Source organism: Electrophorus electricus, chromosome 12, assembly GCF_013358815.1.
Source record: "Electrophorus electricus isolate fEleEle1 chromosome 12, fEleEle1.pri, whole genome shotgun sequence".
Classification (NCBI taxonomy): Eukaryota; Metazoa; Chordata; class Actinopteri; order Gymnotiformes; family Gymnotidae; genus Electrophorus; species Electrophorus electricus.
The window spans coordinates 9979690-9994896 of record NC_049546.1 but is presented as its reverse complement, the minus strand read 5'-3'; the positions used below and the strand labels follow the sequence as shown (position 1 = coordinate 9994896).

The 15207-nt window shown below is 45.8% G+C and overlaps 1 protein-coding gene across 1 annotated transcript in view; it reads left to right on the top strand.

Annotated features, from left to right (window-relative positions):
* aff2 (AF4/FMR2 family, member 2) overlaps positions 1-15207 on the top strand; it is a 135127-nt gene that overhangs the window by 85787 nt on the left and 34133 nt on the right. Inside the window, exons 8-9 of the mRNA XM_027002154.2 lie at positions 4678-4729; positions 8752-8789. Coding sequence (XP_026857955.2) covers positions 4678-4729; positions 8752-8789 — 90 coding nt within the window. The remainder of the gene's footprint in view (positions 1-4677; positions 4730-8751; positions 8790-15207) is intronic.

Here is a 15207-nt window from a genome sequence, read left to right as displayed (position 1 = left end):
TGTTCCCACCCGTGATTGACACGACAGAGTGAGTTGGGCGTGGGGGATTGGGGGGAGGAGGACTCCAGTACTTATTTAAAGCTTCATGCCATCTCCTGGCGGTCGCCATTGCAATTTTATAGGGAAGCGTCTCCTCAGGGACTGTAAGCGAGGAGGTAGACAGAGACACACTCCTGCCAGCTTTTCTGTAAGACAGTAAGTCGCAGGGAGAAGAGCGTGAGTCAGCGGTAGGCAACACGTCCTCCCCGCTCCTCACGCATGCCGCACTAACTGTTCCTCACTTTAAACGTGTCCTCCCCATGCCTCACGCACGCCGCACTAACTGTTCCTTACTTTAAACGTGTCCTCCCTGCGCCACACGTACACTGCACTAACTGTTCCGCCCCTTTAAACTTGTCCTCCCCATGTCCCACACACATCGCACTGTTCCTCACTTTAAACGCAGCCTCTCCACACCTTATGCATGGTGCTAACAGGTCCCCACTTTAAACGTGGCCTCCCTACACTTCACATATACTGCTTTAACTCGTCCATGCTTTGAACATGGCCTTCACACACCCCACACACGCAGTGCTTCCCCACACCTAACACATACACTGCTTTAACTCTTCCCTGCTTTGAACGTCGCCTTTACACACCTCACACACGCTGTGGTATGTCCATACCTCACACACGCACCACGCTAACTGTACATTATTTTAAATGTCTCACACATGCCATAGTATTTCCAGCTCTAAATGAGCAGTAAAGCTGACTTGAAGAACTTACATATCACATAATGAAATGGATCTCTCCTTTACAAGTCTTAAAACCAATACATAGTGCTCTTAATGTTAACACTTACCGGTTTTATAAGCCCTTCTACCCAGCGGCATACATATACTATATTGCATGAACTATATAGTCTTGGAGCTCTAGTCTATATTCTTATACTTTATTGGTTGAGGTTTTTGCCTCCATTTACCCTTCAGTAAGAGCTTCTAGCACAACCATGGCATGCAGGACATGATGATAATGGACACCCCCTGGCAGTTACCCACTGTTCCTCCAGGGACCTTCCCTGTCTACTCCTCCAGGGAGCCCCAGTGCTTCTTTCCTACCCTGACCCAACTCTCTCTCTGTTACACACACACACACACACACACACACACACACACAAACACACACTCTTCTAGTTACCTGGCAGCTCAATTGTCAAAGCAGCAAGCTAAGTGGACTAGGGTTGGAACTCTCCTTCACAAAACAACCCATCACCATCAAATCAAAACATGGGGCAGAAACCCCAGGGGTCTGCTGGAGTCACAGTGGCGCTCCTTGTGGCAAGGCCATTGGTAGTGGTAATGGTAACTGTAGTAGCCATGCAAGGGTAAAGGTTGTAGGGTGCAAAGTTTGTTTTGAAAATGTGTGTGGGCTAAGATCCAAATGCTGGGGTGGAGATGGACACAGCAAAGGTGGAGGAACTTTGACACACGATATAAAGGAGAAGACTAGTGGCGCACTGGTATGCTGTTGTTGCACACATACTCCTGTGTGTCGATGGATTACACTAGAAACCTGGCAGGAAGTCTCACAGAGGCAACGACAAGCAGGGAGGCACTAATGACACTAATATTCCCTAAGGTCATATGCAATCGCTTTTTGCTACTGTCAGGAAAAGTTTCTGCTAGTCCTCTGTGTATAAAACTTCGGGCCGCCTCTAAATTGATGGAGTGGTGACGGCAGCCGAGGCCAGCAAAGCCGTCTCACCACCACAGAAGGCTTCATTTAGTGACTTTTCACCAGGAGTGACTTGGCGCTTGTAGTGAGCAGCACCAGCTCGTGTGATCCTGCGGCCAGTGACTCCTTAGCTCCACTTCCCCACTAGTTAGGCTTCGTCTGTGCTGGTGGACGGCAGCTAAATGGCCCTCTCTGGGTTCTCCCTGTGGCGTGACGGGCGTCAGTAATGACCAGCAAGTGCAGCACTCCCGGCTGTTATTAAGAGGAGTGTCCATGACACTGCCCCCCCCCCCCCCCCCCCCCCAAAAAAAACAGGGCCTGGACAGGTCCTGCCCTCTGTACAACCCTCTCTCTGCTCTTCTGAACGACACCACAGCAACTGGAAGTCCTTTACCTGTCCTTCCTCTTCCACGACCAGAGCTCTGACAGTAAAGCCTATTACTGTGTAGTGATTGTGGGTCTCACGAGTGCTTTCAAACTTGCCCCACTTTATACTGATGCCAAAAAAATATAATAATTAGACCATTTCTTTATATGAGGTACTTTAAGAAGACATCATTGTTGCACTGGTTATCTTAAAAATATATATATTTTATAATTATTTTGTGAATTTTAAAGATTCAATTTGTAGCCATTTTGTTATGCTACAGAATATGTAATGAAAGAATTCTTCGATTGACATTCCCCATTCTTCTTCAGATGATTACAGAAAAGTACTTGAACACCCACCACACACCAGTAGACTGAAATGACTGGACTTCCTTTGGATTTCAGGTCAGCCTCCCCTCAGGAAACTGTACCTCAGGGACACTGAGGACAAGGCTGGGCTTCATGTTTCTCCTGTCATGTGCTAACTGTTACGCCGTTTGTTGGGGGTGGTAGCCGCCGTGGTTTCCATGGCCGCGTAGCTTCCACAAATAAACCCGACATCCATTTCTATTCTGTCCTCACCGTATTTGTTTGTAAAGCTGTCTGGGCACTTTTTGCAAGTGAAAATATGTCATCGTGAATATTGCAACCATTAGAAAACTTCTCGCCCCAGAGGAGGAGGTGGTGAGTGAAAATATATTCCTTCGAGAGATCTCGTGCTTCAATTTGTAACAGTTCACACATTAGCACATTTATCCCTAGTACTTCAGTTGTGACGTCTCCGTGTGCTATAAGCGCTTTATCACCAGTGGACAGAAATCACTTTTTTAAACCTTTTGTTAAATCTAATAAATCTTTAATACTTCTACCTATCAAGCCCCCCTCCCCCCAGTCTTCCCATCAGCCAATCCTTCCTTATTCTCATGCATTCACACCAGTAAAATTCAGTTTACCTTCTGCGTGTCCTTGTGGTTACAAGGTTAATTTGGCAGAATGGTAAACACTGGAGCAATTAGCCAATAAATATAGTTCCACTCTTAAACTGAAATTGGCCAGATGGGCTTGTGCGCTGGTCTGAGTGTGAAGTGAAGCTGGGTGTTTGTGTTACATGACTGCTGCCACACTCTCGTAGTGCCCTTTCTAAAGGAGCCCAGAGGACGATCGTTTGCGTCAGCAACCTCGTTCGGTTAAGACCTCAGTCCCGCAGCGTCGTGTGACAGATGTGTAAACCAAAATTGTCCTCGGCGCGTGTGGCGGTTGCAGCACGTCAGTGAGGTGGTACTCTTTTCACATTCCTCTTGGAGGTGCCATTACAAATTCAGGAGCCATCCCGCTTCCCAGAATGCAAAGTGCCGTTCCATTGGCCCAGAGTTCTGTTGACCTAGCACTCATGGCGCCCTATTCTCTCTCTTCTCGATTTCTTGATCAAATTCTTGATTAAGCTGCACACTTGTTTCTGAGGAGGAAAGGAAGGTGAGAACTGCACACCTCTTATTGAACGTAGAGAAACATGGTACTTTTATTCCACTCCAAAACCTTAGTGCCATTTCTTACACTGGTGGTGTTGACAGGGAGAGTCGAGTTGCATCTGTTTGGTTATGACTGTGTTTATTTTAGGCTACACTTCAACAGCTGGTTAAAACATGTTTAATCCTTCTGAACAGACAAACAGACACACACACACATATGCACACACGAACACAGACACACACACATTCACTCTAGGATCATCTGCTATAAACTGAAAATCCTTTTGGAGGATTGCACCTCGAGCACCTGGTCTCCTGTGCAGGCCTATTCTTGACATCTGTTGGAGATTACAGCAGGTAATGACTGGTAGTTTTGTTCAAAGTTCCACTCCATCTACAGGGCTGAACAACAGCTTAGGTCATAGAAAACTAAACCTTAAACACATTTACCCATTTATAGGGGGGTTTTATTGTTCCAACTTGGGAAGGAAAATTCATTACTTTGCCCGCTGTGTGTGTGTGTGCGTGTGTGTGTGTGTGTGTGTGTGTGTGTGTGTGTGTGTAGGCTTGCACACGCTGATGTTCTGGTGGCTATTGGCGCTTGAGGGATTGCCGATTCAGAAATATTGCTGGACATCTCTGGGTGATGTCATGTAACCTCATAACAAGATGTCAAATGACATCATGTTCTCATTCTCCTGTTTTAATGAGGTTAGGCCTTGGTGCACGACTTTATTTTATATGCTGGATTGCAAGATGATATTTACAATAGTGGAGCTGGGCCATTACTCTACAGCAAAACACAATGTTGGATGGTACAACAAAACCGCTCGTTCACAAAGCAGGTGCAGTGGGGAAATGCCACTTCAGAAGTGGGAGATACATATGGACCCTGCATATAGATATTTTTTTTCCCATAATCCAAGTTCATGATGAGTGAACATGAATGAGTGATGTTCATTACTAAAAATCATCTTTGTTCTTTGGCTTTGGCTGCAGTGAAGTTGAGAAATAGTGGATCCAAGAAGTGTGACATCTCCTTTAAAAGTCCCCCCCCCCCCTTTACCTGTTGCACGGTGGAAAAGGTTCGTATTCCTGATGAAACCTTTTGCTCACCTTTCAGAATGCTGGAAGATGACCTGAAGATCAGCAGTGATGAAGATGACTCTGAACAGGTGAGCTGCAAACAAAAGCTGTACCTTCCCCACTAGCGAAGTCGCACAACTTACCAAACAATAGCAGTCCACAGGGTTTCCTAAGCATGCGAGGCCCAGTCGAGCTTAATCAAGTCCCAGGTGAGTGAATTACCCAGGCAGAGGCATTTACCTGAAGTCTATGATGCAGCGCAGGCTGTGGAGATGGCAGCAAAAATGTGATAAACAGTTTCATCTAAGCACTTCATACTCTGTAGAAGCAGTGTGACATTAAATCTTGTTGAAATGCTGGAATCTTGTAATGATGCTTGCTGGTTGTATAAAGACTCATAGGTTAGCCCTGGCACGCACACACACACACACACATACACACATATATACACGCACACAGGCATTCATGCATGCATACACACGGCGTGCACACAAATGCACTGCAGCGTGCCACACTGGGTCAGCATGGGACTAACAGGAGTGGAGGATAGATAATGAACATGTTTCACACAGAGTAGGATTTGTGTGTGTGTTGGAGAGAGGAGGCGGACTAAAAGAAACCAGATGAAGTAATTTTGCTTCTGTCTCATAGTGCCCACATAGAACCATATCCAAAGCAATTAACCTCTTTCTTTCTTTCTCTCTCTCTGCTGCTCTGCTTCTTATTCTGTGGTTATGGTAGAACACAGATATATAACCATATTTCATACAAATTACCTGACAAAACAGAACAAGTTCACTAGAAGGAGTTTCCCAAGACCCATTCTTAATTGGCCCTCACTAATGACCCAGGCCCTTTATAGTCTGCTTTTCCACACTTTACTCTTCTTTGGTGTAATTGCCTTAATTGGCTTTATTGGTGAACACTTACATTGATGCAGCACAATTTATATCCTTTCCCAAACACCATCAAGCACAAGCAATGCCTTTCCTGTAGTGCAAACTCCATTAAAAAATTGATGTAATATCTCACAACAATATCGGCAACATCTTTTTTTCAAATCGCTCGGCTGCCAGTGGGATTACAGTGAGACCTCCAAGATAAGCCGTACCCATGCCCATGGCTTCTCACACCTTGCCTCTCCACCGCCAATCAGTGGAGCCTTTATTTATGACTGCTGGCTTGCTTATTAATCATTTAACATCCCTCCCTGTCCTCCTCCTGATTGAAAAGGATACTGCTGAGAGTGATAGCCAGAAATCAGCCAGGGAAGCTAATGGCATTTTTACAAGAGGGTATTGAAGTTCAATGACATCATTTGTTAAGAGACGGGGAGGATAATGGGGTTTCGGGGCGTTCAAGGTCCAGCGAGGCTGGAGGCTTTTTATTTGACGTGTAAAATTTCGGATAATCAAACACTAATCCTCCGTCCGCAGTACAGGCCGGTTTAGAGCGGTGTGGAGCGAAGCGGCGTTTAACTCTGGAAAGGGCCACTAATGGTTTAGCGCAGGCAGGAGAATACAGAGCAGGGTGAAGTGCATCCAGACCGGTGATCATCTAGACCCCAGTCACCAGCCGCGCTGAATCAGGTGGGTTAGATCAGGGAAGTCAACCAGGTACATGACTTATACCAGACCAAAGGCCACTAAGCTAGCTAGATACTCATTATTTACAACAATAATAATAATAATAATAATATCCACCTTTTTTATCTTTTCCTTTTTTCAGTCATTTGAAGTCATTTAGAATTCAGTTAGCAATATCCTCACATTTTTTTTGGTAATTATGTTTTTTGCCTCTTTTGTTAAGAATGGTGACTTTGCCCCCCAACCTATCCATCCTGTTAGAAAGGCTTTAGCTGGGGTGTTGTGTTCACCGGGCTAAAATGTTTTGTTGCACTCTGTATTTGGAAGGCTTACATGGCCTGAAGTGGAAAGCCAGCATTTCGCTCCAGTCTCAGAAATCCTGAGGGAAAACTTTCCTGTCCACAAACAGAGCAGAGGCAGCCCTGCTCTTACTACAGTTAACAGGCGTCTGTGCAGATGCACATTAGTACCTATTTTTATGTGCAGTTACACATGGGTCCATAAGTATGTGGGCGCATGTGGTTGTGCATGCATGTGTTCACATGTGTTTATGTGCGTGTTTATGTCCGTGCGCACGTGCACGTGGACCGTGACTGTGGACCGTGTGCATGTGTCCACGTGTATGCGCACCCACGCCGTCGCTGCTGCCCCTAACCAGGGTTGCCTAGCAACGCGAGAACGTGTGCGGCTTGGAAGGAGCCCAAAATTCCCCACAGAGCAGGAAACGGCAATAAGAGCCTCTCTGACAAATGATCTGAGCTGTTTCGTCTAATACACTGTGAAGATCACTGGCCCCTCTCCTGAATGATAAATGGACTGTATACAGATCAATGGGCACAGCAATCAGCCAGGTCCACAGGACTGTGCCCGCACTGCCTGCCCAGGCAACGTCATCTGACGGCCACTCTCCCGCAAGACCTTGGATCTCTCAATCCGCCCACTTTCAGCCCCAGAGACCTGTTTCTGCAGGGAGTGCCCTGGGAAAGCAATCCTGGGGGGTGATGAAGGTGTCCAACACCGTCCAGCTGTTGGTCTGTAGCCAAACTGGCTACACACGCTCCGACTCGCACTTGTGTGCGCTGCCGACTGAAACGTGTTTATGATTGGCTCCTTTGTGTTTTGGTTGCTGATGTTTTATCAGAAAGCTGGAGGGTAGGGAATTTGGAAAGCGAGTGGAGTCAGCCCCAAAGCAATTAGTGATACCTGTCTACACAAGATGGCTTTAAGTATGTGCCAAATGGTGTTTTAGTCTTTTTTTCTAATTCAGAAGGAAAACAATATTGTGTAGGCAGATTTATCAGTCAAAACATGGTAGAAATTTGTTGTCTTAACATTTTCCATTTTATCTAATACCTAGAAGTTTGCTATACATGCAGTGTACAATATTTGTTTTCTTGGATTTACTTTTCAGCATATTGGACCCAATTGAAATGAAACTGCAGAGTTATTGGCTTTAATTTGAGGGTATTTGCCTCCCACCCATAAATAACAGCCTTTGTTATACATAGTAAACTTCTATAAGATGGCTGGATCTCAGCCAACAGTGTGTCATTGCACCATTAGTTTATGCACAGGAAAGCTAACAAAACGTCCAGAGTTGATTCCATGTGTGCGGTTTGCATCTGGAATTGGTCACTGCTGTCTTAACGCATGGACCAAAGACCAAAGTGCCAGCCAAGCAGAATGAGACCAGGCTAAGACATTGGAACAGAGGAGTAGCCAAAACGTTTGGCACATCAACATTGACTGTTCAGTACATTGTTTAAAAAGCAAGAAAGCAGGGATCTCTCGAGCAGCCAAGGCAGTCCCCTGACCGCAGTGTCTTCAAGCTTGCATTGTTATTGGCAGAGCATTAACAAACCTGGGAGAACGTCAACAGAAAAGACTCTGGAGGAGGACTCACCGATTCCAGGCTGTCACCAAATGCAAAGGATTTGTTACAGTTTATAATTCTTGTTAAGATTGTTATATTGTGCTATAATGCTCCAATAACATGCATAAAGGGGCCTGTGATCTTTGTGGTTCACCCAGTAAAGATGTAAATACCCCTGAATTAAAGCTGACATTCTGCCCTTTAACCCCACAGTTATTGTTTCATTTTAAATCCAAATGTGTTGAAGTACACAGGCCAAAAGGTCACTGCATTACAGTTCCATCACATTTTTATATTGCCCTTTTATGTTATATTGCCTCTTATAAGCCAAAAAAATCACTTTTAAACAGCTTACAAATACAGAAATGCTTTCTGAAACACAAAATTATAAGATGTACAATGGTAGGAATTTACAGTTAGGATGAGATCCAGATCCATGAACACTGCTTTTATGAGCCTCGAGCCAGCTGTGACGTGCTCCAGGTGTTCACACATTGGAGCGCCCTCTATCTGTGGCCATGGATTTGCACATCTGCCATAACCGTTTGTTCACCATGGCGCCTTCAGCCCTTCGTCGGCTGACAATTTCAAACGTGATCCCTTGCCCTCCTTCTTAGCAGTTTGTCTGACTGATCTTTTATCTCCTCCACAGGCCACAGAGAAGCCCAAGGCCAGGAGTGCACCTGCAAAGTAAGTGTTTGCCCTGGTCTCACTCTGCTACACGCCTGCTGGTGGAGTACCAGACGGTAGATGCTGTGCTGCTGCGTGTCAGGTCGGGTGTGTTTGGTGTTTTCCAAAGGTGTGAGTCCTGGAGATAATGGCCAGAATTAGAAGCAAAGCAGCTGCTGTGTTTGATTCCCAGCATTTTTTATATATATATATATATATATATATATATATATATATAGATAGATATATATAGATAGATAGAGAGAGCGAGAAAGAGAGAGAGAGAGAGAGAGAGAGAGAGAGAGAGAGAGAGAGTCATTTACACTGACTAAAAAGTGCAAAAAAAGACCAACGTTTCATTAAATTTTTTACATTTAGTTACTATCAGGAAAAGACCGGACACATATATTTAAGAGTATTACACAAAGCCTCCAAAACTAAGTTTAATATTATGTATCAGTTTTTAGGTTCTGTTCTGTTGTATTTTTGCACCCTACTGCCACTTTTACTCTTCCATTCTTCCAGTTTTAAAACCACCGATTTAAAGCTGTGCCTTCCCCACTAAAGGTTTTCCTGACAGTTTCACTCCCAGTGTTACCCTTCACAGAGACCCATCCACTCAGAAAAGCAACTACCCACACTTACCTTAGTTGCCTTGCAAATGTAGTTCTCATGTGCATCTAAAATAGCTAAAGGGGATATTTTTCAGATTAGCTATATTATCTACTTGCATTATGAAAGGGAAAATAATATTTCTTTATGGCTAGAATTATGTAAGCCACTGGCCACAATGACCCTTTTGACCTAGTCATAACCCTGAATGGTGAAGAGGTGGTGAAATGTTGCATGCTGTGAGACACTGTGATAACCTAAGAACCCCCACCTTCCCCTCCATCAAGCAGAGAATCTGTCCTGCAGGCGGTGTTAGCTCCTGTCAAGAACGCTCTAAGCCTCCCCGAGTTGAGATTCCACAAAATCCCCCCCATCCGGTGGCGGCTTTGCGAAGACAGTGCGGAGCGCGAGTGGGGGCCTCATTAAGGAGACGGCAAGAGAAACATGGCCCGTAGCCGTGTTCCCAGCCGGGGAGCCGGGGACTGCAGATGCTGCGAGCGATCCCCGGGCCTTGGCTCCGCCCTTCCTCCCCAGCCGTGGGGGGTGGGAGTGGGGGGGGGGAGGCGTGAGGTGATATCCAGGGGCGCGAAGGGGCTTGGGGAGGCTGATAGTGTGAAGAGAACTTGAGGGTTGCTACCCAGTGAGTTTAGTACGGCGTTTGGCAATTAGCAGTGTGATTTTGTATGACTTTGAGATGTTTCATTAATGATAATGTTTTATGTGTGGTCAGCGGACATATAGGGATCTGCAGAGGAAAGAGATAGAAAGGAATGTTTTGTAAGTGTATTGGACATTAAATATGCTCCATAGGTACATTATTTAATTGCATATGGTATTTACGCCTATTCTTGTTATACAGTTCAGTTTAGTTCCACATTGAAATAACAGCTCTTAAAAACCATATTCAGGTTCATGTGCAAAGTTGAATTTTTAAAAGGTGAATTCTGAGTGTTTTTAAACTAGTTCCTGTGTGCTGAGAGCTCCAGCTCAGGTGCAGCATGTCGGATTGACTTACCGCAGCTGATCTCTGTTGTGTCTGCGGGGGCCAGTATCACGCCGCTGTGAAGCACACCGTCCTGCCCCACTTCCAGGAGGCGCCGCTCCCGGGATGTGCCCATTAAAACGTAGCCTCCAGTTCAGCCCAGGGCACTGCACGGCAGCAGCCCAGCCACGTGGGCCTCGCCCACGCGTGAAAGCACCGCTCCCAGAGGCCGAGCGAGTGGGGGTCTGCGGAGCAATGATCTGGGTTCAGGCTTCACTTTAATCGAAGCTGTCGATCGCACGAACTCGGATGGCCCGGGCTGCCCCCATATAAGCGCCAACCGTCCGCTCACTAGTATGGCACCTGTGACTCAGGTCACAGTTTACAAGTGGGTGGAGTCACATGATCCTTCCTCTGGGGGCGGGGGGTAGCTTATCGTCTTAGCCTCGGCGTGCATGCCTGAGCCATATGTCACATGCCACATGCCACAAATGGCAGCACAGGCTATTGTGGTGCTCAGCCTCTCTACTAACATGACACTAACTGCATGCTTCCATACACTAACACTGTTAGCTTTTGGCAAAGAGCCTAATTGTCTGTATCCCCTCTAAGTGCTATTGGCAAGTGCTGAGGAGGAAGGGAATAGGTCGACTCTGAGCAAATGTATTGACCCGTTATTGGAAGCATTACCTTCTGTTGTTAGATTTAGAGATAGCGGTAAGCCGTTGTTATTAAAGGGGAGGGCATTCTGTAGCCATCATGTCTGGTGAAATCAAAGAAGTTAAAGTTTCATGTAAAGCTTCATGCTATGACTGCCAATTTAGAGCTACAATCTTCTAGACCAAAAACAGAATGACTGTAGATGCCAGAGCAGCAAAGAAGCATGCTTCATTTAGCGATACACAACTAAACTCATTACTGTCATTCACATATTCCAGCTTTCCACTTTTGAGGGTTTCTGTGTGTGTGGAGGCAGTTAAGGGTGTGTGCGTGTGACCAAAAAACCTCAACATTGGCCATGTGAATTTATATTGGTGTCCTCTGACTTTACATTAGTGTGCCTCTGACAGAAATTGCTTTTTAAAAAATAAACATCGGACTTGATACCTGTCTATTTGATTTAGAGGGGTGAGCTGAAGACTCAAGTGTGTGAGACTTAGGTTTTGTATTACTTTTCTTATAGTTTGGCTTCATGTTTAGCTGTTGTTTAGTCTGTCCCATGGAAACACGGGCCAAAGTCCGAATTCCTGCTTTCCTCTTTCTTTCCTCTGTTTAAACTCAGCTTCCCTCATTTATATTAGTGCATTCACATATATGTATTTTCCATCCTTTCTCTCTCATCTACATTTCACATAAACCTGCTTCTTTTAGAGGGCTCACTATTGTGGTCAGAACTTCTGGATTGTTTTGTTTTGTGTTTTCCGCCCTGCACTTAACCTCAGTAGAGAATCTAAGCCCCTCCCCCAGATGACCATGTCTCCGCTGTGCACTCTGTGTGAGCGGCCTGTCCACTCCATGTGACCCCCTCAGGGTCGTAGTGGGAGAGGCTAGTAGAAGTAGTCTGGGATTAGGCTAAGAAGCAGTGCGCCTGCTCTCAGAACTGCCGCACTGCCTGATCCTTTTAGATTATTATTTGTTTGGGTCTCTTTATCACCAGGGTTATTTGGACATGTTAGGTCTTCTCAATAACAAGTTGCTAATAGTAGAGCAATACATACTCTCTTAATACTTAAATAATGTCTGTTTTCAAAGTTACAGAGGTGTTACATACACTATAATTACAAAGGTGTGTAATTACAAAATTATAGAGGTGTTACTGTCACTTTGTAATGTTCCTTCAGAAGCATATGCGGTGTAAATTTATGTATCTCATACATAGACAACAGATTATAAGGGGGTTATGAATGGAATACATCTTAGATACTAATACGGAATCTGATAATGTTACCAGTCCAGCTTGAGAGAGTTATGCCCTGCTGGACTTCAATTGTTTAAACCAGCCAAAGCTGACCACAGTGCAGCAGTCACAAACATCAGCATGTGCACTGTGTCAAGGATCACAGACAAACGGCAATTGGCCTTAAGCTTCGATTTTACTATCGACTAAGCAGTAAACAAACCGGGGTCATTGCATCCATATTACACCCCTATTGATTGGTTCATCTAGCATTTGTACTTGGTGTCTTTACAACATTGAAGCACATAGTTCTATTTCTGCATCGGCTGCTATTAGTTTCAGAAAAGCCACGCACGCGCACGTACACGCGCCCAGATCTGCACGCAGCGAATCGGAGGGCTTGAAAGTAAATGTTATGAAGGTTGGTGAAAGGGGGTGGGGGTGTGTGTGGCACGTATTGAGTTTACCTCCGCAGACGGGCTTTGGCTGATAGCAATCTCTGTGAGCAGTGAAGCAGCAAATATATTGCCGGCTCCTCCGGCCCGGTAAAGGAGGAGAGGCAGATGGAGGAGTGGAGGGGGAAGGCGAGGGTGGGGGGCGGAGGCACGCTTCCCCTCTCCTCCCTCCCTCTGTCTGCCTTTCTCCTCCATCATTATTCATCTCCTCTCACTCCACACTGCTGTGTATCATATCAGCTGCCGTGTCGCCATCATCGGCACTCGTTCCAAACAATATGTTTTAATGTGCTGCCGTAGAAAACGGCTGCCATATTTCAGAATGGGGGCCGTCGAACGCAACACCGGAGAATGGCAGGTAGCAATAAAGCATGGCAAGGGGGGTGGGGGGGAGGGGGGGAATGTACTTTATATTGTTCGGTGTGAATATCTTGTGCTGTAGCTTTTCATAGGGCCAAGGGAGCTGCGGCCAGAGGCTTGGTGTTACCCTATGACCTGTCAATCATAAAGAGCAAAGCGTGCTGTCATGCCGCTTAATTGAGCGGCATATATCTGTTGACTGTCATTTGCAAAATCGCTCACTTTGATGCGGCGTAAAAGACTTGCCATTGTGTTTTATCAGTTGAAGCCCATGGGATCCGTTACTGCTAAGGTAACTCAGGCGTGCAGAGTGAGTAGGGTTACGCTACAGGACACAAGAAGAATGCAAGCTGGAGGCCTGCTGTGATAATCTACTCTTTTGACTTATAAACAGGGATTTTTTTTTTTCCATGTTAAATGGAGATAGTTCTCTTTCATCAAACTGGAATGAAGGGATAGTGAGAAGGAGGAGGTAATTTCTCTGCTTGGCTGGAGGTCTCTGCTGGAGGTCTCATACGTCTAACTGTGGCAAGCGGCCGCGTTTAATTACTCCACCATGTGAAGGGCCTGCTCAGCTGTTTAATGCAAAAGATGGTAATAGGTAGGGCAGAGGTGACTATGCGACAAGTCTCCGGTCACCCTCGCTGGAATCTTTTTCCCAGGCGTCCCAGGTGGACGGGCGCCTGGTGCATGCCCATGGCCTGCTCTCTGCCAGCATGATGCCACCCCGCGTGCGCAGGCCACCGCATTGCCCTTGTCCTCCGGTGAGACTTTCAATGGTAAAAGCTTGAGCAGGCAGTGGCAGTGCTGGAGTGGCCATTTGCAGCCTGTTGGAGCCATGATCCCGCAGCTTTTCAGGGTTTTAGAGGCAGCGTTTTTTACAGATGACTGTGTATGTGGGGGGTGGGGGAAGAGAGAAAAGCTTAAGGGGGTGTGGGGTGGGGGGGGGGGTAACATCACATATATTCAGGGCAAGTGTCCTTTTGACAAGGAATTGAGTGGGGAGCAGGGAAGACACTAGACAGAGGAGAAGAGGAAGCAGGAGAGAGTGAGGGAGAGCAAGAAAGAGAGATGGAGAAAGTGAGAGAGAGACAGAGAGCAAGAGAGAGAGACGGAGAGAGAGACAGCTAACGTGACCTAAGCCAGTGAAAGCGAGAAGAGAGGGAGCAGAGCCAGCCTGAGAGGTGTAAGCTTTCAGTACTGCTGTCTCTGAGCCATGTGATCCGTCACTCGCTGTCTGCGAAGTCTGGCCCGCTTTTGGCAGGGAGGCCCAGCACCACCTCCACAACCTGCCTCCCTCCTTCCCTCCAACCCCCCACTCCGCACAGTATGTCATGTACCAACTTTCCCACACCTCTGCCAAAGCTGGCTGCCTCAGTGTTACTCCAGTTTCATACACTTTATGTAGAGGAATTAAACCGGGCTCAGCTTCAGCAGGTCGGCTTGAATGAGAAGTCGATATTGTCATAGCCACGTACTCTCGTATGCTTAGAACATTAGATTAATTTTGCTGTCAGAAATTTGAGCTTCGTAAAGGTTCATTTCCCACTGCAGTGACTGAAGTTGAAGTGTGATGATCTAGCCAAAGGCAATACAAAGTTTCAGCTGATGAATCAAGTATCGAGTCAATTATGTCGTAATCTCTATCAGATGCATTACCATCCAAGTCCAAAGGAGCAGGTGGTCGGCTTGCCTTCCAGAATCAAAGTACAAACAGTTCGGACTGGGTTTGTTTATGCCAAGAATTATTCATCAATTATAACAGATGCTCAGTCTTCCTATTACTGCAACATCGCTTGGACCAAATTACATGTTATGGAAATATATGCCATGCAAGGATACAAGCCACAAAGCAGAAGTAGTGACTAAACTATGCTTTTAGTAGATAATTCACTTTGTTTTGATATAATATTTTAGAATATTCCAGCTAGCAGTTCCATGGCAAATGTGTATTTGAAACCTCTGAACGCAGTGTAATGCTGCATTAAGGCTGAAAAATTGCTATTTTGAGTAACTCTGGTGGTCTGGATGAAATGACCACTGCTGTGTTTTACCAATGATCTGGAACATTCCAACATACTTATACCATTTTCACACCCGCTTGCAGCTGCAAAATAGTTGGATTACATTTTC